Here is a 23,514-nt window from a genome sequence, read left to right on the forward strand (position 1 = left end):
AGTGGAGAAAGTCCTAAATGTGAGGGAGGGCAAAACCGAAAACTTCTAGAAGATTCTAGAGAGTTAATATCCTTATGACCTTGAGGTAGAAAAATTTCTAAAATAAAACACAGAAAGATATGATTTTCTCTAATCATTAAGAGGAAAAATGAATTTGACTACATTAAGAACTCTATTCATCAAGAGACCATAAAGAAAGGAGGTAAGTCACAGAGTGAGATATTTGCAACACATGTAATTTATAAGTCTCCAGAATCTCTCTTTATATTACATACACACACACAATTAAAACTCAAGCAAATAAGAAACAGAAAACTATAGAAAAATGGGTAAAAGATAAACAGGCATTCCACAAAATCTAAATGGTAAATAAAAAAATTTTAAAAGTACTCAACTTTATTAGTACACAGGTAAGTGCAAAATAACACCCACAAAGAGATACCACTCACACCCATCAGATCAGCAGAAATTTAAATTACTGGTGACATGAAAACATTGGAGACAACGCTGAACAATGCCGTTCTTATGCCCTGCTGGTGGGAGGGTAAAATGCTATCATCCCCTGAAAAACAAGCTGGCATCAACTAAAAAGGCTGAAGACATACGTATTCCCACGACCCTGCAGTTTTGCTCCCAGTTATGCCCTAGAGAAAACACGCACCGGTGCACTGGGAGGTGCTTTCCAGAAGGATCTGAGCAGCACTGCTCTTCACATCAGCCTCAAACCGGAAAGTCAATGTCCAGCTACAGCAGGACACTGACGTCGTACAGTGGGACAGTGTTATATATAAAGCAGTGAAAGAGAATGATCTCCTAAAACCAAAATTAAGCAGGAAAAGACATGATTCAAATGGTTGGATTCTTCTTATACACGTTTACAGACAGAAAATAAACTATGCTGTTTGGGATACACACATACATAGAAGAAGGTAAAAGTTAGAAATGTTTATCTCAAAAATCATAGCACCAAATAAATACCTCTGGAGGAGGAGGAGCTATGATCTGGGAGAGACACAAGGGACGGGGCTTTTTAGGTGCTGGCAATATTCTATTTCTTAACTGGGTCTTGGTTGTGTGAAGGGTTAATCTTAATGTTTATCACTCTTTTCTGTGTGTGCGTTTCACACTAAGTTGCCCATTCCCCTTTCTTAAGTTTTACTAGTTGAAACTCTCCAAGACCGGGAAGCACCTATCTGTGTAGTGCTCAGTAAAGACTGAGTCCAAGTATTTTAGAAAGGACTCGAAGTAGCCCCAAGGGGGATTTTGCAGAGCAAGAGGCTGGAGCTGACTTCCAGTTAGTGTCTTTGAAGGAGGTCTTTCAATAATGCTTCTCCACAACCGCAGCAGAGGTGTCAACTGGCTGGGGCGCTCGTGAGGCCAGGGTGTCAGAGGAGCAGCTTGGGAAGTAAGTTACTGTGTTATGGACCGGATTCAGGACTCTGGATTTAACTCTGTAGATAAGTAGACATGGAAAAAGAAAAAAGAAAAACAAAAACGAAGTAGACATGGAGGGTTACCATGCAGCAAAGTGACAATTAAAAATACCTGAATGTTTTAGGGAGATGAACTGGGTGTGTGGGGTAGGGCGGGCTGGAAACAGGGGAACCAGTAAAGGCTGAGGCATAACAGACCAGGAGGTGAAGAAAGAGATGGAGCTGAGACGTGTTACTGAGGAAGAACAGTGAGAATTTAGTGACTGAATGACAAACTTTTTTAAAAACTCATTTTTCTGTTCTTTCCTTGCCCTACCATTCTAAAGGTAACTCTAGAGATTCTCCTTTACAAGGACAAGGTGAGGGGAGGACTGGCAGACACACTGATATGATGCTGAGACCCTGACCAAAGCCTTCAGAATTCCCTACAGCCATTTACGAGTACTGCCAGGACAGGGACATGCAGGAAAATGAAAGAGCAGTGGTGCTGGTGGGGGGCCAGGGGGCGGAGCCTTTTCCTCACCAGCAGAGCTGCTTAATGACTAGCAAGGAGTTTTTAGCTTTTCATTACAGAAATGCTCAAACATACACAAAACCAGAATAGTCTAACGAACCCCTGTGAACTCATCTCCTCGCTTCAACAAACATCAGCATTTTATTAAGTGGCTTTCATCATTTTCCCAGATTCAGCTCACGCCTATGTGCACCAGGAGTGAAGCCAGGTCTAGTGAAGGATAAAACTTGCACATTAAAAAATACCTGATTCTTAGTTTCTGTGATATGTCGGGATGTCAGTGGTTCCAAAAATAGGTGCTCATGGGATCAAGAGCAAAGAGCATAACCACTCTGCTCTCCCACCCCGGGGATCCCCTGGCTTCTGAAGCCACAGTCACACCAAGGTCACACCAAGCATGTGATTATGGGCTGGATGACTAGACTGGTCTGGAGGCGGCTGTCAGTCAGGCGACTCAAGGTTGGTTGGGGATTTGACGACTGTGAACTTGGAAAGACCAGTGCTGATGCAGGGCGGTTCTCCACCCCTGTAATCACCCCAGGAGGTAAGCCCTTCACAAAGGGTCGTCCCCTGGAACCATAATCCCATCCCCTCTGGATGTGGCCAGATTCAATAACTGCAACTCCCATCCTGTCAGGAAGAGCAGGCAGCTCTGCCCTGGGAGATGATGGGGAACATGATCTCACCGTGACAGAGTCTGAAGCGCAGCTGGAACAGGTTCTGGGAAAAGGGGGATGCCAGCAGGGTCAGCTCCAGGTGGCACCGGTCCATGTCATAGCAAGTCTGGTGCCTTAAACTGAAGCCTGCACTCAAGGAAGCACACCCTTCCAGGGGCAAAGACGTTTGGCTCCTTCTGGGAAGCTGTTGTGTAGATCAGCTGTAAGGAAACCACAGTACATGGAAAGATATGAAAATGTGCTCAGAGTCCAGAGTGGAAATGTCAAAGCTATTTTGAAGCTTACCAGTCCAGATGGAAACATGGGGTGCTCTCGACAATGTCCTATTCCCCTGGGGGTTCCTGTCAGTGAGCATGTGACAAGATGTTACTGCAGGACCAACCTCTGGTTATACTTTGTACATGCTGGGCACTTAGTGTGCACAGAACCTAAGGGGCTCCTATGGGGGGGGGGGGTCACCAACTGACAAACGGAAGCACCACTGTAAGCAATTTCAAAATGACAGAGTGAAAAAAAAGCAATGAGTCCTCTAGTTCTGCTGGTTTCTCAATAAACAAAGCTGGCCCCGCTGTCCAACTGCGAAGCTGGCCAGAAACCACAGTGACACCATGAAGGGGACTTCTAGAAAGGCAGGCCAAGCACACTGTATGCAGGACAAATCGGATAATTTTATTCTCATTTTTCCTTAAAATAAAGATACAGTAGAAGTTTTACAATTCAGTATTAGACGTGATTTATAATTTTAACATTTTTAAAAAACAAATGACAACGGAAACAAAGAACTAGTACAAATCATCAAACTACAAGAGCAAAGAGAAACTGCGTTTCCGATCACGTGTGCCACAGCTAACCTTCCTTAGAAAACTTTCTAAGATTTCTAAGCTAAACTTTCTTAGAAAGGTTTTGTGAAAAGCCTTTAATCTCAAGTACTTAAACTATTTCTATAACAACTAAATGCCTCCACCAGCTTGTTAATCAAATGCTTCCTAAATTTAGGAACCAGTGACCAAGTGGCCTGAGACACTTAAGTCTTAGTCCTATTTTTCCAGCTAAAAATTATTAGTATTTCAAGAAAACAAAGTATTTTCTAAGCACATACGTTTTCTAAAAACTTCAATTACCCTTTCTGGCTCAGTACTTGACTGAAATGTTCAAATGTTTATATTGCACACAAAAAAATTTGAGCAGCATACTTGTGTGTGTGTGTGAGAAGCTGATGGAAAATAAGATTGAGGAAAATCCCTACACTGTGTCCCATTTACATGATTTAAATATATAGTTTCCATATCTTTAATATAAGTAAAAAGGTAATCTTTAGAACAGCACAGAAATACAAATGCATTAGAGTTTTACAAAATATATTCAACCCCTTATAATAACGTGCACAGCCTTCTGATTTTGCAGCTGCCATACAAGGGAGCTAGTTTCTTCTCCACACGAAAGCAGGAAGTCATGTGTACAAAGTTATTTATATGAGAAGAATAAAGATCCACATTCCTTTTCTTTGTCCTTGACAAATATTTATGGAATGTTGGAAATTATTTAAAAAACAATTCCAATGCTATGAGGTCCAAAGACTTGGAATGAAAAAACCCCTAGTGGCACACTGTGCTACGTGGAATGACAATCTCCTTCTAGAAACGAGGGCTGCGTTCCCCATCGCGTTCAGAGGCTGGCACGGAACTGGGTGGGAAGGCCATGAATGCCAGGCCACTTCCAGTCAGTCAGAGCATGCAAATGTCATCTCAAGAGTCCCAGCCTCTCCAACCAGTTTTGTAAGATGAGAACAGTTCTGGAGATGGATGGCGGTGATAGTTGCACATAAGAACGCACTTCATACCACTTAAGTGCACACTTGAAAATGGTTAAAACAGCACATTTCATGCTATGTATATTTTACCACAATCAAAAATTGAGGGAAAACAAACAAAACAGGCAATGTTTAGTGGCCAACATCCTAATGAGCTACTTTCCCAAACTGCTGAAGCAGATGAAAGTTCAAGGGGCGCAGGATCAGTCCACGGCCCCTTCCTGGGCTAAGCGCCCCCAAACTCATCACCGAGCCTGAGGGAAAAGGACCACTGGCCGGAACTTCCACAAAACAAAACAAAACAAAACAAAACAAAACAAAACAAACCCCTGCCTGCCAGGGAGATAAAGGTATAGCTTCATTTTAAAACTTGTAACTAGCAGATTAAAAGTCTAACTTCTTTGTAGAAGAATTCTTACAACCTTTAGCATACTTAATATTGCTCTTCAAATACATGCATCCAGATGTTAAGGACCTTGTCTCTCAGTTGCATAATAACTTCTCAATTCTCTCTCTTCTTTACTTGCTTTCTCCCTGCCTTTCCAGGTAAATTACTAAAAAAAAAAATTCAACACTTAATATGAAAAGCAAGGTTGAGGAAATCACATCATATGCTCTGATTTGCTGCCCAAAGATACTGCTGCTGTGTTTCTTACAGCAAAAAGTAGAAGAGAATTATGTCAGGGGGCTGGTAAATCACTAGTAGTTTTGGGGACACACTATTCATATTGGTTATGTGAGCCAAATGGAGATGCAAAATTAACTCTAAGCCATAGTTTGACATGCAACTTTTTCTATTCACCTAGCCCTGGACACCTGGGCTAGCTTTAACCCTCTTTCCTTTACCTATGTCATCATCATCATAGTGTCTAGTAGGAATCAAAGCACACCAGCAACTTTTTCCAAACACTATTTTTAAGTCACCTGGACAGCAGCAAGGTCTCCATCAAGCTGGGGATTCAGTCTGTGTGCCTGGCACACTCTGAAGAAGCCTGGCTGACCCCAGCTCCCTCAGTTGTACACACTCAGTTCGCAGACAAAAGCACTGGAGCCAGCGTGGCCAACCACAGCACACACCTTCACTGCCCGAAGACGGCCCCACCAGCGTTGGCCGCAATGGCTCACAGAGCCAGTGACGGGAGGAGCCCAGTGCTTCTGGTCCAGCCTCTGCACTGGAGCCCGGAACCCAAACCTGAAGCACGTAGGTTCCCAGGACTAGAGGCCAGACTTTCTGCCCTCATCTGTGCTGGCTGCCCTGGGCCCCTGCCAACAACATAATAGCTGGACCTCCCTGAAGACGCCCATACCTCCCAGAACCTGAAGGAAATACAGTTATGGTCTTTTGACCATTTCTATGAAAAAAGTTCTATCTTCTGAGATACTCATTTTATGTTGAAAGCCAGTTAAATGACCAAGAGTTGAGCTGGAAACATTAATAGAAAATTCAATTAAAGTGTATATTAAAACAGGGAACAAGTGATACTGAAGCAAAATTAAATTTCATATACAACTATTTTTATTTCAGTGACATTCCAAAGTGGATTCCAAAATGGAGTGGACTGCTTTGATTAGTGAGAGATGAGAGCTGACCCCAGGCACACAAGCCATACAAACTGAAGGCTGACCCCTCACGGTGCTCTTAGCACCGGGGACACCTGGCGGTGGACAATTGCACACTATACACTATCACACTCTATCTAATGATGTGGCCTCATGAAATGACGAGATGTTAGTCTCAGTGCAACACTGATTAAAGTACCCTTTAAAGTTTTGCTTAGTACTACTTCTTTCTCTTTAAATAATATTTCCTGAGAAAGTTAACTTTCCTAGCAGAAGTGGAATTAATGGAGTTCTCCAATAAGCCCTTTATTGTCAATGAATTCTTGAGATTATACTCAAAGGGAAGTATGCTTTTAGAATTGCAAGACTTGTGTTAAAACACAAATTGTAAAATTTTTAGGGATATTTAGATTATGTCCCTATGTTCATTTCACATGCCCTAGTAGTGCTTATACAAAATATTTCTTAAAGGATAAATCAAATATAATCAAGCACCTCCCCTAATTAGGCCCCTTATTTTCTCAATACTCTTAAATCACATGTAGATTATATTCACAATGTATTTTCAAAGTACCCTCTGTCACTGAAAAGGCATTCTGTCCCCTGTAAGTACTCCCTGAGAACACCAATTCAAAGTCCCCTCGAAAAGCAAAGGAGAGCTGGGCCTGCAGCTCACGAGGTCCCGCTGTGCAAATGCCTCCAGTAGCGAGCACACACGTGCGGGTCTGAAATGAGGCCGGGTGACATTCATGAAACAAGACTGATGCCACGGCTGTAGTTTTCTTCTCTTGCCTCTTGCTTTTCTAAACATGAGCTAAGACGAGATTTCTATTTAATATGTACAGATCATCTTTTCTTTTATAAACAGCTTTAGAAGAGGGTAGAGCCTGATTACAGGGGATTTTCCATCAGGGAAGTAGGAAGGCCAAGTGCCTTGAAAAGCTTTATGAAGAGTGGCTAAGAAAAGACCTATAAGTCTGTAAACACCCAATGGAAAACTGTTCAAAAGAAGAAATAGAAGGCACAAACTCTGGGTTAAAAAATGCGTGTAAAGATTGCAACGTGACTAGTGTTGACAGAGCTGACACCTAGGTCTTTAAAAGTCTCGTGCCCTAAATACACATTCGTGTTAAACTGCTTGAGCACAGGTGTAACTGACACCATGTTCCTTCTTTGCACACTTACTGGAACAATGAGGGAGAACAAGAAAGCATAGTGACACTCCTTGGCACCTCAAAGCACGTGCTTAGGATTGGGAAAGAATGAATTAAAACACTGCATCCTTAGAACTACCACCTCTGACTTTCACATTTCTAGGAAGAAGTTAATTGATGAACGTTTTTTTGTGTGTAGAAAACCAACAAGCAGAAAAATCATCATATAATCCAGCAAAATAATAACTTTGTAAACACATTTTAGGGACCATTTTAGAGAAATCAAAATAGTAATATAACTTAATTTTAGCACATATAAATTACAGCGACCATCTGGATATTTAAACAGGAAAACAACACAATTTACGTTTAGTAAAAAACTTCTCAAGTAAATAAACGTTTAACATTGGAACTCAAAATTCATTAGAATGTTCACTGGGTGTTTTAATCAGGCTCAGACTGAAATAAAAGTAGTCAATTTAAACTCCAACCTGGGAAGCCATCCCTGCTACGGCTGCGATCTCATCTTTTCAGCATCTCGTGACATTTACTTAGACAGAGGGCAACCATCCATGTAAACAATGTGACGTATCGGTCCCCTGCTGTGGACCTGCGGCTGATGAAGAACAGTCTGGGAGCAGCAGACAGACAGGGAACGCTTAAACCTAAGAAAGTGACGGCAGCTTCTGGGCGGCTGCCTCAGGGCTTCCCATCGGGCGGCTCAGTGAGACTCTGGGGAGTGGAACTGGTGAAGGTAGAAAGCCATGAAGACATAGCTGTCTTTGCACTGGAAAAAGCTCCTCCGACCGACTGGCCTGAATGGAAAGGAGGGGAAAAACAAAAGGAAAAATGTCTTCACTCTCATTAAGTGGCAGTGAATAACTAATATTAATAATTAATATATGTTAATAAACTGCAATACATCAATATGGTAAAAAGGTTACTAAAATACAATTTACATTTCTAGTTTCAAAATAATCCCTTACCATGGGAATGTCTATAGGAACCTGGATAATGTCTGGGTGTAAGAGCCTCCACACCTAAGCACTTTGCAAGTATTTAGCAAACTCTTTCTCTAATACCCACTGTGCTAGGCCAGTGGTTCTCAACATGGGCTGTCCAGCGGAATGACTTGGGGAACTGAAAAAGTCCTATGTGCTCCCTGTACCCTAAATCCAAGTTGATAATTGAGAAACACCTACATAGGGAAGAGCTGTTAGGCTGCTTTAGGAAAATTTGCTTTTGTCAACTAAAACGATGTTACATCAAATGAAGACACACAGAGCTCTATCTGCCTCAGGTCTGTTTTGTTTTAAAGAGCATTATCTCCAAAGTTGATGTTACAATGAAATTATTTAAGTTGAATTATATATTCCCCCTATTCTTGGAGAGGGTAGTGTGGAAGGAGAGAACAAGCCTTAGAATTTAAATAGCAGCAGCATCACTAAAAATTAACAATCGACATCATTTGCCTATGATAAAGTAGAATTTTTCTATCAGAAAGTAACAATTCAAAATAAGTAAAATGTATTGTATGGAAATAAATGCTTATATATCAATTTCACTTCCTTGTAATAAAATGAACCTCGTGGTAGGGCTGTGTGCCCTGTGTCTGTCTTCTAAGCTGAGTCGGAGCAGTAATTCTCTTACCCTGTCTATCTCTAGGGATACAGAAAGTTAGAGCTACAAGGACCTCTGCACAGAGATCCCTGAGTTGTGGGGCTTTTGAACTATGTTCAGTATGGGTTAGTCAACCTCTCTCAGGAGTGAAGGAAGGAGATGGGTACTATATTTAATATTGATGAAACAAAAAAGCAAATATGGCAAAATGTAAATTGGTGAATCTGAGATAACTGGGAGTTCTCTGAACACTGTTACACCATTTCTTTAAATTTGAAATAATATAAAAAGTTAAAAATATAGAAAAGGAACAAAAAATTTCTTTATAAAGGATATGCAATAATTTTCAAAATATTCTAAGTGAAAAAAGCTAGGTACGGAAGGGTGTATACAACAGCATGCTGCCATTTGTCTGGCTTTGGTATCAGGGTAATACTGGCCTCATCAAATGAACTGGGAGTATTACCTCATCCACCACTTTCTGAAAGAGTCTGTGTAAAATTAGTATTATTCCTTAAATGTTTGACATAATTCATTAAGTGAAGCCATCTAGGCTTTGAAATTTAAAAGCTTGTGGCAAGTTTTAAATTTTTAGTTCAATTTATTTAACAGATATAGGGCTATTTAGATTTTCTGTTTCCTTACTGCATCAGTTTTGCCCATTTGAGTCTTTCAAAGAATATGTATATTTCACCTAAATTGTCAAAAAAAAAAAGCCTACGATTACCCAGAATATTCCATCATCTTTTTTTTTTCTTTTTTTTTCAGTGGGGGAGGTAATTATGTTTATTTTTAGAGGAGGTACTGGGGATTGAACCCAGGACCTTGTGTATGCTAAGCACGCACTCTACCACTGAGCTATACCCTCCCCCTCCATCATCTTTTTATTTTCCGTAAGATCTATAGTGGCATCCCCTTTTCCAATATTGTTGATCTTTTCAAAAAAACAACTGTTGGTTTCACTGATGATCTTTATTGTGCGAAACTACCTTAAAAGACAGCAGCTCCTAACGCCTGATTTACTATTCTGGCCCTCTACTCCTTACAAAGAACTGTGGGCAGCTCAGGGAATGGAGGGAAAACTTCAGTGAAGCTTGAATCCTGGTAACAGCAGATACTTTGGTATTATCTAGCACCACAAGAATTTTTTTAAATTAATAAGACCAAAATTAAAAACAAAAACCTCTGTATTCGGCATTATTACGTGATACACAGATCTCTACAACTTTGTTTCTATCAATGACACATTGAGGATAGAGAAGAGATGTGTTATGATTCCAATCTGTTCCTGTCTAAGACATGCCTTACCAACAGCTTTTCCTGTTTGTACAACGTTCCGGCTCGTTGTGACCATGACGTTTCCAATTTTTTTGCCCCGTTCACTGTTTTGAACAGAACTGAGTAAAGGAAAGAAATGTTAAGTACAATTAAAACAAAATCTCTCACATACACATTAACCACTCTATAACGATCCCCTCAATCAGAATTATTGAGAAAAGAAGCTAAGTTATTTATTATTTGTTACATATCAATTAATTTACTAACATTTTAAGCATGGGAATTTTCAGAAAATTCTGTTAGAATATGCAGATGAGCCAAAAAGTGGTGAGGACATAAGGATGTATGGTTAATTCTCTGGTAACAGAGCAGTACGGTCATAATTTGCTAAAGTTTCTTCACCAGAATAAAAATGGCAGATCCTGCTATTAGTTCACACCATTCTCCATGAAACAGCAGTGTTTTCACTTTGAAACATACACACTGCTGAGCTTGAGAATGTTATACACATATTTGGTTACTATTTGCAGCACAAGTCTGTGAAGTGGAGAAAAACAATTCCCAATTAGCAACGAAACACATGGCATAAATTCAGACGTAAGAATGTTCCTAGTATTTATTTTCTCTAAATACTCACTGTGAGAATCTTAACTTCATGTCTGACACTGAGTACTGGCCTTGGAAAGGATGGCTGTAAAACAAAAGTTTGAGTTTAGGCTATGAGTATTTCACCAATAAAACTGCAACAGAGTTATCTCAAGGAAGTATCAGGAAACCTTGCGGGGGTGACTGAGCCGGGTGGTGGTGCTCCGAACGTGGTATAGGAAACGGGGCTTTGATCACAGCTCTCCACTTACAGTTATGGGAACCCTTCTGAACTTATTTCCTTGTTTGTACAATAGGTGTGCTTTTTTCTTGGGTGGGGCTGGTTTGTCTAAGTGCGACCCTAATGTTCTTATTTTTCTGGCCTGGGGTTGGGCCCAAGCACCAACATTTTAAAAAAAAGCTCCTGGCATAGTCAGGCTCACTGACTCTGGCCTCAGCTGTGAACAGATTCTGGCCATCTTATAAATATGTGCTATTGGTCATAGGAAGATTTGTAAATGGATCAGTAAAATCTATACGTTTTATAAGAAAAGTAACTTGAAATGTACATCTTAAAAATATACAAAAGGGAGTGGGGAAGGCAATAAATAGCTCAGTGGTAGACAACGTTCTTAGTATGTACAAGATCCTGGGTTCAACCCCCAGTGCCTCCATTAAATATAAATGTATTTATATAAATTATAAACTAAATATATATATATATACACACACACACACACACTCACAAAAGATGAAAAGTATATACAAAAATCAAGCAACTTGATCAGTTATACTATAAAAGGAGTCAATGAGCATTCAAATTCATATCTCATACTCGGGGGTCTCTCTGTCAATGTCTAACAAAGAAGGTGACCATAATAAAATTTATAGCCACTTATTAAAATATCAAAATATTATTTGTGACTTTTAAAATGACAATAAATTTCTTTTTTCACCATACTAAGTGTATGTAACCACCTCTCTTTTTCTGGATTCCTGAATTGCCAATTGAAAGAATTAAGAGATGAGTTAATCATTCTTGATTCCTGCAAAGGTTGTGTCTGAAGTAAGAATTATGCCTGCTGCTTATTAAGGGAAGTCAGAGAAGACTGCCTTCTCTGGTCGTTAGTTTAAGAAAGGGTATCACAGATCTCAAATCTTACAGTTAGTTTTGAATATATGTCTAAATTATAACCCCTGATGACAATCGAAGACTACCATTTCTTGTTTTTAATTTGGTGAAAATATTGAAAATCTGCTGACTATCATACTTGTATAATTTCCCTGCTTACTTTTTCTGGTCCTTCTTTAGCTTTCTCTTCAACTGAAATAACCTCAATTTATTTACACAGTCTTAAAAGTACTGTTTTACTATCCTTTAAAACACATTCCAGCTAAACCTTACATGAATCTGCATTAAAATCTGTTGAGCTGGTTCAGTTATAAGGCATACAGTGGATGCAGCGACCAGGTAAAGAGCTGACTAGGTTATCAGTCAGAGCCCTGGGGAGGAGCCTGGCCAGCCGGCGGCTTGTTATGCTGCGGACTCTGTCCCTAACACCGCCTCAGTGCCACCAGGCAAACAAACTCACATCTGTTTCTCTTCATCGCTCTTTAGGACACAGACCTTGTGGTTAGTGAGGGAGAACACTGAACTCTTAGCTCTTTCATTTAATACCATTAAGAGGTTTTTGTCTTTTAATTCTCTATGTTTTTACCACATTCAAATGGCAATATAGGTTTCTGCTACAGCCCAGTATGAGGATTAAATTAACCAAAATTGGTGCTGAACCTAGTCATTTTTTCTTGATAGATACAAATTTTTGTAGACATGTTCTCCCATAGCCTGCTGAACCACATCATCCTTACAGATCCTTCTGTAAGTTGCTAAGACTTAATTTTCTGGATTGTGTGTGTGGGGAGAGGGAGTACCCTCTCTAGAACCACTTAAATCACACCCCTAGTCGAGCCAAGTTAACCCTAGTTCCCAAACAAATATAGTAGTCAATACAAAGTTGATTTTTGTTTGATTCTCACCAAGAAGTTTAAAATACAAAAGAAAACAAACGTTGAGTATATGCTTGTATCATAAAAAAAAATCAAACATTTTAACCTTTTAACTGAGAAAATAAGTTCCCAGGATGTACAATTTTATCAAATTGATCTCCTTCAACTCTACCTGCCCATTTACGCAAAGATGGTATTATTTCTTAATGGTCCCAATTTCACAGCACGTTTAAATGCCTTTCACGGAATAAAGTCTTTGTCCAGTCAGCATTTGATATTATGTCAGGTATTAAGTTTTGCTGGACCTTAGAATCGGATATGGAAACTGCATCGGATTTGACTGCGTATCTAGGAATTCAAATATCAACTTTGGTTGTTCACACTTCATGTTTTAAAAGAGCCTCTCAGTTTTAACCAGTGGTATTTCCCTCAAGGCTTCTATCTTGCTTGACCATTCTGCTACGGCACAGATCCAGGAAACAGGAGAGAAGGACTATGATGTGTGAGCATCCCCACGTGCCAGGACTTCATCTCTGAATTATGCTAGAAGATGGAAGAAATGTTAGTGCTTCCAAAATACCTTGTGCTTGCTGGCTAAGAAGTGTGAATAGGGGAGCAGTTTTCAGCTGCTTCTCTGTACCTGGGAGCCTTTTTTTTTTTTTTAAACAACTTTACTTAAGGAGATTCTTGAAGATATTCACAGTATCATCAGTTAAGATATGATTTTCTTTACATGGTACTCTTTACGTGGTACTCTTAGGAAGTCAACCATTTTAATGTACATCAACCTTCAGAGGGTGTGCTTACTTCGGATTTATTTCTGCAAGTGCTGGATGCTTGTTGCTGTTCCAGACCCTGTAGTTGTGAGTATTCTTCCATGCTGTAACAAAGGTCGTCCCATAGTCCGATAGTATCTTTTCATTATCTGTCAAGTAAATATCTGAAAGTTGAGCTGGACTGTAACCAGTCAGGGATGTGAAGATTAACAACCAAAAAGGGTAAAGGAACAGCTTTATTATCCCTGTCCCCCTGCTCTTTTGGGGAGACAGCCTATAAGATGTCAGGAAACTTGGATCTAAATCCAGAAATTTTGTTAAGAAGCTACTTGGCCTTTGGTTAAGTCACTTTATCACTTAGAATATCATTCTTCTTACTGGCAAACAGGAGGGCAGAGCCAGGTATTTTCTAAGGCTCCTTATGACTCCAAAATATTTCCATGTTCTCCTTACCAAGACAAGGAGGCATAGTATTTATTAAAAGCTACAGGCTAGTGGGGAGGGTACAGCTCAGTGGTACAGTGCATGCCTAGCAAGCACAAGGTCCTGGGTTCAACCCCCGGTACCCCCATTAAAGATAAGTAAATAAATACAAACTCAAGTATTCACCCCCTAAATAAAATAATAATAAAAACTACAAGCTGAACAGTGAGTAAAGTACTGATGTATACAGATGAGTAAGTAACTAGGGCTTCTTTTTATCTTCTCACAAATGTCATTTTTCTAAGAAAAGAGATTAGAAAGAAAACCGCTTCTTTTTTGCCACTACTTTCTCTTCTTTGTCTTACTATTTGGTGAAACTCATTCTTGAGTTTCCATGTAGTTCACTGTCAAAATACTTAAAATAACAAGAGGATTTTCATATTTAGCGCTTGAAACTTTTTGGCTTTATCATGATCATGGGAAAGCTTCAATGCAGAGTGTTTCTTCTACTCGGAAAAATAGAGGAGGTTTGGAGAACTGACTCAAATGGCTATTGCTTCATATATTAGTTGCAAGTTGCTTGCTTTGAAGGTGAAACATGTAACTTCTGTTGCTGGGAGAGGAAGAGAAGGACATACGCGGTTCCACATGCAGCATAAGGAAGTTCTTTTAAGAACAGATTCCTCAAACAGCTCACTGGGCTGAATTTCCTTTAATGGCATGGGCTTGAGCCAGATTACTAAGGTTTAAATCCCAGCTCAGCCTCTTACCAAATGGCAGACCAAGCTATCTAACCTTTCTGTGCCTCACTTTCTCCTCTGTAAAATGAGGAGGACAAGGTGTCTACCTCTAGGATTGCTGTAAGGATGAAATGAGTGAGATGTTATGTGTGCATGTTAAATGCCCCCCCAACCCCCGCCAAAGTCAGCTACTACGTATTATTTTTCAGTGTCCTGCTACTTGGGCAAATATTTTTAAGAAGTGGATTAATTACTCAGGAAGCCACATGACTGGTGGAGACTGGGGTTTTCTTACTAGGTAACTGAATGATTCTGGGTTAGAGATTTAATTTTGGTGACTTGGCTACTACAACTGTAGAATAGGCAGACATTAAAAGGAAAAAAAAATCCCATTAACAAATAAGGAATCGCTCTGTAGCTTTCCTTAACAAATGAAGAACATGCTGGAAGCCTGGGTTTAAAACTATATTTACAATGCGAAGAACTAACCCGGGAGATGGTAGTGGTGGGTTAAATGCAATGTGAATGTATGTAATGCCACTGAGAAACTATATACTTACAAATGGCTGAAACGGTAAATTTTAGGTTATGTGGATTTCACCACACTTAAAAAAATGGACAGATAATTGAAAAGAAGAAGAAACAAAAGCTCTACATTCTTTTAACAATACCACCACCAAATCTACTGGAATATCTGTTAAGTGACTGGGGTGATAGTTGTCCATAGTGTAAAAGCTCACTGCAGAGTTCATTTGCTCTTTGTATGTATTCTTGTCTATGGGGAATGAGATAATTTTAATACAGGAGTGATTCTACATTTACCTGTTCCATTTTAACCATTTAACAGGAATAATGCGTCTTAGGATGGGGAATAAATTTGAAGCTTTAATCACTTAGACTGTGATTTCCAGTGGTTTGTTTTTTATACTTCTCTGTTTTTCTTTTATATACCTTAAAAACATGTAAGCATTGTTTATATATTGCTCTCAAATACTGACATATGGTTCCATATGGTGGAACACTAAGCAGCTATGTAAAAGTGAAAGATTTGTGTTTACTCTCTTGATATATGCTTCTGTTATAAAGAAAAAATTAAGTTTAAAAAAACACGAAAAATGGGATCAATGTAAAAAGAATACCACAAAACTAAAATCGAAAACACATACATAGAAAAAGGTCTAGAAGGATATAAAGTACTCAAAATGCTAAGAGTAGTTATTTCTGTATGAGGGAGTGACAGCTAATTTTCTATAATGAAAATGTATTTCTTATGTCATTCAAATCATAAGTGTTACAAAATAAGAAAGTGGCTGTGTGCTCCTTACCTAACTGCAGTGTGGCAGCCAGCAGTGCATGGATGTAGACTGCAAACTGGGCTCGGATCCATTCGTCACCTCCCTCCCAGCCCGTGCCATCCAGGAAGACGTCATCCCGGTTCTCAGTCACGTGCCTCACTAGGTAATCTGCGAACCTTAGGTCTGCAGTGGTTGGGTTAAGCAGCTTCCTGAGTTCTGGATCATGGATCTGGATCACAGCTTCTTCTACCTAGAGGGTACCCAGGTACAAGTCAGATATCCATGCCACACTTTAAAGAGTAACTACTGGGAAGTTGGAGCTGGAAATAAAAAATATGAATAACAGCATTCTCAAAAGGTGAGTCTAACAAAAGAGCAGGTTTTCACACTGAAGTTGTTTTTCACTATTTAAAAAATGCTCATTTTCTGTTTTTAGAAAATATATGCACAAATATTCAATTCTAAATTATGAAAGTAATCCTGGTTGACTGTAAATATTTTGGAAATATAGAATTGTATAGTAAAAATCACTTTTTATCACACAACCAGATATAAATACAAATAATTAAATAATTCTTAAAAGTTTTTCCTTTGATATCACAGATACTTTGGAATATTTTTATTATGTAACATGATATACAAAGAAATATAGGTAACTTACAGGTTAATTTTGAAGTATAATAATAAAACAAATGCCCAGGAACTTGCCAGCTGACTTTCGAACTAGAATGTAATCAGTAATGTTGAGAAAAGTCTGTGGTCCTTCCATCTGTATCCTCCTGCCTTGGAAGGTAGGTGTGTTATTTTTTGTCTTCAAAACTGGGATCATAGCACATATAGCTCTGAATCCCAGATTTTTCCTTTATTATATTATAAACATTTCCCCAGGAAGCACATTTTGGTACTCTCTGTTAGAAACTACGAAAACCTTAGGATGGCTGAAATCCACCCTTCTTTTTGAAAAAGTTACTTTTAATTATAAAATTGAACAAACTTACATATCGATAAGATATCAAATATTTATTATCTCTAGCTCCTTCTTCTTGATATCAGGGGCATGTTAAAAAGGCTTGAAATATTTAAAATTTTAAAACAATAAATGCATTTTAATTGTGAGATTGTAGGAGGACCAGCCTGCCTGGGCAGGAATCCTGGCTCATCCATTTACTAGCTGTTTGATCTCTTGGTTCCTTAGCTTCTGCAGGTATAATATGGACAATAACAATCCTGATCTCACAGCTGTTATGAAAATTAAATCAGCTCATATACCTAAAGCGCTTAGAATGCTTGGCAAAGGAAGCAATTGTTATCACTACTAGTGTTATTACTATGCCCCAAATTCTATTTAAGAAAGGAAAACAGTGACCAGCAGTGTCAAGGACACGCACTCTTAGGTAAACCTACTTCCACAATGGCATCGCTGAGGTGTTTCTGTTGTCGAAAAAGGATGTTAGTAGCTCCAGCAACAAATCCCCGGACGGTGACATCAGAGAGAAGATGATGCTGCTGCAGTGCCATGTAAGGCAAGCACAGATATCCCTAGGAAGCACAAGAGCAACAGAAAATATCAGACAAGTAAGGGAAGAGCCATGTCTCTCTTAAAGACTAGAGAGCTAACAGGAGAAAAAGAAACTCCCAGTTTATTCCCACCTCCATGCCATCCCTAACGCAGCTGAGTTTTGACTCCCTACCAAAAAATTCCAATAATAATAACCATAGGTCTTGATAGTATTAAGTCCAGTTAATTGCTAACCTCCATGAATGGTCAAATCTTGGCAAGGTGGTCTAGCATGAAAGGTTGTCTTACTTGACACCACTCTGTTCTGAGTTAAACTTAAAAGCCTCCACAGTAACTAACAAACTAGATTTTTTCACTGAGGAAGTAAAGTATTGAGCCCATTAAAAAGTCTGTGTTGTTTAATAGAAAGCTGTTAAGTTCTCCCAGTAAAATTAAAAACATGAATTTACACATAACCACCAAAGTACTATTATGGGAAGAGCAAAGCACCGCATATCACGTTTTACTGTCCAATTGTTAAAAATTATGTAACAATATTCCAAGATATTTGCTAGTAAACGTTTAAAGCAAAAATGATACGGGCAGTAGTTGTGCATTTAATTAATTTCCATTTGAATTGCATTTGAAAATACCACTGCCCTGAAAATTATAGTTAAACCACCAAACCACAGCAGGTAGTTAATTGTACAAAAAGCAGCGTATTTCCTGAGAACAAAGTGTTAACACTGGAATAAGGCACTGGAGGAGGAAATGGAATTTCTGCTGAAAGATTTTAAATCAAGACAGACTTCCAACAAGTGGAACAATCTATGTGTGAAGAAGCCAGGAGGGCAGACTTGCCAGACCCTTGAATTTGTTTTCAATCAAATTTGATGACAGCTTTACTTATTTTTTACTTATCACTTTTATTAAAAGACAAACAAACAAACAAAATAAAAACACTGAACTATAGTTATCTGAATAACGTCTTGTTTCCATGATGAGATGAACTTCTCTGAGGGCAAGAGACCCCTTTCCGCTGCTTCACATTTTCACTGCATCTTGGATGTGCCTTGTACTAACAGGTGGTTGGGAAGACTTGTAAAAGTTGGAATGTAGGCCTGGTAACCTGGTTTTATTCCTCTGTTTAACAATGCCTTCCTCTGCTCTATACAAGGCCAACTAATAGAAGCAGCAAAAACAAATCCACGTCTACGCATTAGACATATTCAGTATATAGCGCTTCTCAACCTACACCCTCTTGTGACTAAAGGCAGAAAGGAACACTGCTCCTCATTCAGAATCAAACAGATGGTCATGCTCACAGGTCACACTCTACTTTGTGTATTAAAAACAACAGGTTCCCCTTCCCTACCACCTGTTTCTAAACATAAATACTATCATACTGAATACTCTTTCAAACTTGATATGGACCCCAGAATACCCCATTCCCCACAAAGAGGACTGAGAATCTTTCTTGATAAAGAAAATTATTACAAAAGATTTATGTTGCAAAATAGTAATAAGATAATTTAATTACTCATAGTATTACATTCACAATTGATTCTATTACAGAAGAAAGGTCTATTATCAACAATGGAATTCTTGGCTAAGTCTATAACCACATGAAAACTATGAAGTATGTTTTCTAAAAAATCAATAGTTTAAAGTTCTTAAAAATATGGAAAAATACATTCCTTAACAAATTATATATACACATAATTTTTTATTTTTCCCCCATTTCCCTCATTCTCCAACTTTTCTCTGGTTATAAAGAGGTACAGTCAGCAGAGCGGACATATTACACAGGTACATTTTCTAATTTTCTTCTTTTTCCTTTGGTTCTCTCATTCCCTTCCCTTCACCCCATGGTATCCTCCCCAAAGTGGCCGCCAGTCCCATCTCCTCTCCCTCAGCACCTCATTTTTCTTCCCTACATTCCTAAATCAGCTCTCAGTTCAAGCATATTTTAGAATCTGGTATCTACAGTGTTTATATAATAAGCCTCATCTCTAAGATTGACAAGAAATGCGTCATCAACTTCAAGTACCAGAGAGAAGACTGGAAATCTGGAGCTGGGGAATCTCTCCAGACAAAACTTTTATTATGAAGAAATGCGTTTCCATTTATTCATATGCTAACTGAGTCAGGGGACCAGTCAGCTTTATTCTCTTCAAAGCTTACTATCCTTCTTCAGCAATATTGTCCAGGCATCCAAGCTTCTCTATGGCTATTTTTGAAATGACTTTTCAAGATGTTTTGCTAACCAATTCCTCTGTACAAGCATTTTAAGATCTTCAGGAGGAAAAAAAAGCCTAAAGACAATTCACTTTTAAGTATATTTCATATTCCAAAGTTACTGACATGAAATTGTACTTGAAGATGTGATTATACAAGTTAGATTTTAATTATTACATAATAATACATAAAACCAAAAGGAAAAATGTTTAACTTGTCATAATGATGGTGGTAAGCCCATCATATATTCAGTACTGGCATAATGCACACAAAGAAAATATTCTGCCAAACACAGCTTATTAACAGCACACAAAATACACTTACATTGCTTTCTTTAATTGAGCAACCTTGCAGACAAAAATAAAATCCCCCTCACGTTAGTCTCCCTCTTGATTTTCCACAGCGATAAAAATTAGAGTGGGTGGGTGAAGCAGCAAAGTAAGGGCTTCAAAAAGTACAGGCAGTTCTGACGCCCACGTGAGTTCAGAAAACCCAATATACTTGTGGCTACTGACTATACTCGATAGTTTGAGAGCCCCGAGTTTTCTCCCCAGGCTCCTAAATCCCAGTTTTAAGATCCTGTGCATTAGTTTAATCATGAAACCAATTAGGATAATTTCAGCTTCCCCAACAGGCCACAATATGAACAAAGACAGCATTTTCTGTTAATTATTTGGCAACACTGATGTGGAGCAAGTACTTATTTGTAAAACTGGATAAACTCAGAAATAATTTATTGTACAGTGGAGAAGAAACACCTGTTCAAGTCAATACTATCCATGTTTTTTCATATAAAGTTTTGCTTCAGGCATAAAGGAAGGTATTTAAAGAAAAACATAAATCTTCATTCTAGTTACCAGAAAGATGTATCTCTCTTTCATGGCAGACTGCAAAACCATGGATGTAAGAATTTAGAATCTAGTATAATACCCAAAATATATGAAGGCAATAAATACTCGCTGACTGAAAAATGAAATGGCATTTCTTTTCTTTTGCTCCATTTTGAAAAATAATTTACGAATGGCAATAAAATAAGTAGTTTCCTTTGAGGAGAAGGAAAAAAGCCAAAAGATCCCAATGCAGCTTCCAGAATCTTATTACTTACATTAAGAAATGATATGGTTACCCTGAATATTTAAAAACTGTGTAAGCCTATGTTGAGGTTAGGAATTTTACACAAGAAACAAGGCAGATATCCATAAACAGGAGAATGAGTGAGTAAATTGTGATATATTCCTAGAACGGATTACTATTAAATAGCAATGAAAACGAATGAAGTATAATTATGTGTGTAAACATGGATAAAACTCAAGTAAAAATTGAGTGAAAAAGCAAGTTGCATAAAAATATCTGCTGTTTACTTTCGTTTACGTGAAGTTTGATAAAGCAAAATTAAATCATTTATTGCTTAGGGATACATACATGTATGATGAAACAATAAAGAAAAGCAAAAGAATGGAAAAAAAAAAAGAAATGATATGCTGGGGGGAGGGTACAGCTCAGTGGCAGAGCACATGTTTAGCATGCACGACGTCCTGGTGTCAGTCTCAATCCCCAGTACCCCCATTAAAAAAAAATAAATGAATAAACAAAAAATAAACTTAATTACCTCCTTCCCCCCAAATTTAAAAAATTAAAAAAAAAATGATATCCTAGGACATAAGGTACTGAATCAAATATTCAATCTGACTTACTACATTGTGTTTAAGTTATTTTTAAAAAAAAATCACAAATACGTTTTGAATGGTTTTTTTCAATAAAAAGGTTAAAAAATAGTTTTTAGGGCAAATTAACCAAAATGCTGTATTATACTTACGAGGGGTACTAATATTAATAAAGTTAGCCATCTAAGCATTTTTTCTTATAAATTATAGCTTATGGAATTAGACTATTTTAATAAACATTCAATAAATGTAATCAAGGCCTTCTCTGTCTGGGCTTTCTCAGTTCATCTTTTTTTCAGATAGACCTGAATAATTAGAAACAGACAAAATTCAGTGATTTCTGACCTCATAGTTTCCAAACTCTTTGCAATCAAAACCCCCTGAATTAATTCCCTGTAGCCTTACATTATGGTCACAGATGCCACAGCACTACATCTGGTACGTATTTTATAGTTCTCAAGAAAAATTTTGATACTGAAAATGTGTTCAATACTAAAAGTTAAATTTTAAAAGGATTTTGTCAGATCCTTAAGGGCCTTAATAAAGGAATGAAACTTTACCTTTGTGAAGATGGCCAAGGGCATGCCATACTGGTCCTCTTCCAACCCGGAAATTAGCCCTGGTATCAGGACGACCTGGCCCATATTCGCTTGAGGTTGAACAGTAATCGGAGGACTGTCTGAGGGCAAAGATTCCTTTGGAAATGAGTTTGTCTGTTCTGACTCCACCTGTTCTCTTTCCTTCAAGGAGGAGTCCTCTAAGACACTAGGATCCAAGGTCTCCCAGTCACTTTCTGAAGACTCTGGAGATGGGCGAGAAGGAGGTTTCAAATATTGATTGGTATCATTGGGTTCCTGTCCTTCACTGCTGTCATCTTCTACCTGGAACAAAGGTTCTTCAGTCTTGATGGCAGCATCTCCTTGGTGGTTTTCCGTCATGATTTTCTTGACAGTTCCCAAGTTGGTATTTGAAATGTCAGGCATTGAAACAGAATCATCTGCAGGGGGATTACTTTCTTGAAGCCCAGCATCTTCAGACATACTCTTTCGGGGTCTATACTGAGAACAGTCACTGAGACCATGTTCAATCATGCCTAAAACATACAATATTGGAGAACAGCTTGGCTTATAATATTAGGTAGAAGAAGATAAGAGATGCATATTCTGCTCTAAATAGTGGGACTCTCCTATAAAAATTTTAATAAGCTATGCCTCCACAAATTTTAATTTAAAGAAGAAAATATTGGACAAAAGAGAGAAAAATTATTGCCAAAGTGAAAATGTCATATTAAAGTAGAAAGATAACCCTAACCAGTTTATCCTTCAAAATTTCTATCATTCAAAAGATTCAGTACAAGTTAAAAAAAAAAAAAAAAAAAAAAGAAAGAGTAGAAACTGTTACCCTCTTACCTGGAAAAAGGGATAATACAGTCATCAGGGCACCCACCAATTTATTCACTGGAGAAATATAAAAGAGAACCTGAAACAGATTCAATCAAAATTAAATTAGAAAATCCATGAGTCTGCAATGATACCTGAAAAAAAGAAAAAGAAAAAGAGGAGAGAAGAAAGGGGAAAGCTCTTCTTTTACAGAAGTATAACAGCTCATAAACATAGGATTTATGATAGAATCAGAAAATCACCAAGTATCCACCATGGCTCAGGAAAAACTTTCTGTGGATGCTAAAACTATTGTGAAAGGTTGTCGGGCAATAGGATATTCACATGGCTTAAAATTTACTGTCCTACAGATTACCTATTAATTGCAAAGGGAAAAGCAAGTACTTTAATATGAAGAAACCTGGCAATCACCACCTTAATTAAATGATCAAACTTCACATCTCCAATAACAGTACAAACAGTTATGGGGCCTGCTGATGTGATGCCCTGAGAAGGACACACCACCACCTGCATAGTATTCTTGCCAAAAAAAGTTTGATCTTAAACTAGCCACAAGAAGACAATCAGATAAAGCTAATATTTAAATTCAATTAATCTGGACTCCAAAAAAAAAAAAAAAAGGCCAATGTCATGAAAAACAAAGAGAAACAAAAAAAGAGTGAGGTGGTAGAACTGTTTTGAGATTAAAGGGAGCTAACAATGCAATTAATGATGCTTGGTCCCCAGATTAAAAAAAACAACCAGCTCTAGGACATTATTATGACATCTGGGGAAATCTGAAAATGGATTGTATTTTAGATCTCATTTATTATATCAATGTTAAATTTCTTAAACGTGAAAAA

General features: G+C 38.2%; 1 protein-coding gene across 3 annotated transcripts in view; it reads right to left on the reverse strand.

Moving 5' to 3' along the window:
- Nucleotides 1-3,272: 3,272 nt before the first annotated feature.
- Nucleotides 3,273-23,514, reverse strand: part of AVL9 (AVL9 cell migration associated) — a 46,046-nt gene continuing 25,804 nt past the window's right edge. For 2 of the 3 annotated variants that reach the window (XM_064487466.1, XM_064487465.1), the window contains 8 exons: nt 22,682-22,751; nt 21,833-22,365; nt 17,273-17,411; nt 15,903-16,118; nt 13,446-13,563; nt 10,684-10,737; nt 10,077-10,165; nt 3,273-7,963 (listed from right to left, as the gene is read on the reverse strand). In XM_064487466.1, the coding sequence (XP_064343536.1) occupies nt 7,848-7,963; nt 10,077-10,165; nt 10,684-10,737; nt 13,446-13,563; nt 15,903-16,118; nt 17,273-17,411; nt 21,833-22,365; nt 22,682-22,751 (1,335 nt within the window). In that variant the 3' untranslated portion in view covers nt 3,273-7,847. Of the gene's footprint in view, nt 7,964-10,076; nt 10,166-10,683; nt 10,738-13,445; nt 13,564-15,902; nt 16,123-17,272; nt 17,412-21,832; nt 22,366-22,681; nt 22,752-23,514 lie in introns of all 3 variants that reach the window. The other variant, XM_010988064.3, reaches the window with a different exon arrangement.

The sequence above is a fragment of the Camelus dromedarius genome, chromosome 7 (assembly GCF_036321535.1).
Source record: "Camelus dromedarius isolate mCamDro1 chromosome 7, mCamDro1.pat, whole genome shotgun sequence".
NCBI lineage: Eukaryota > Metazoa > Chordata > Mammalia > Artiodactyla > Camelidae > Camelus > Camelus dromedarius.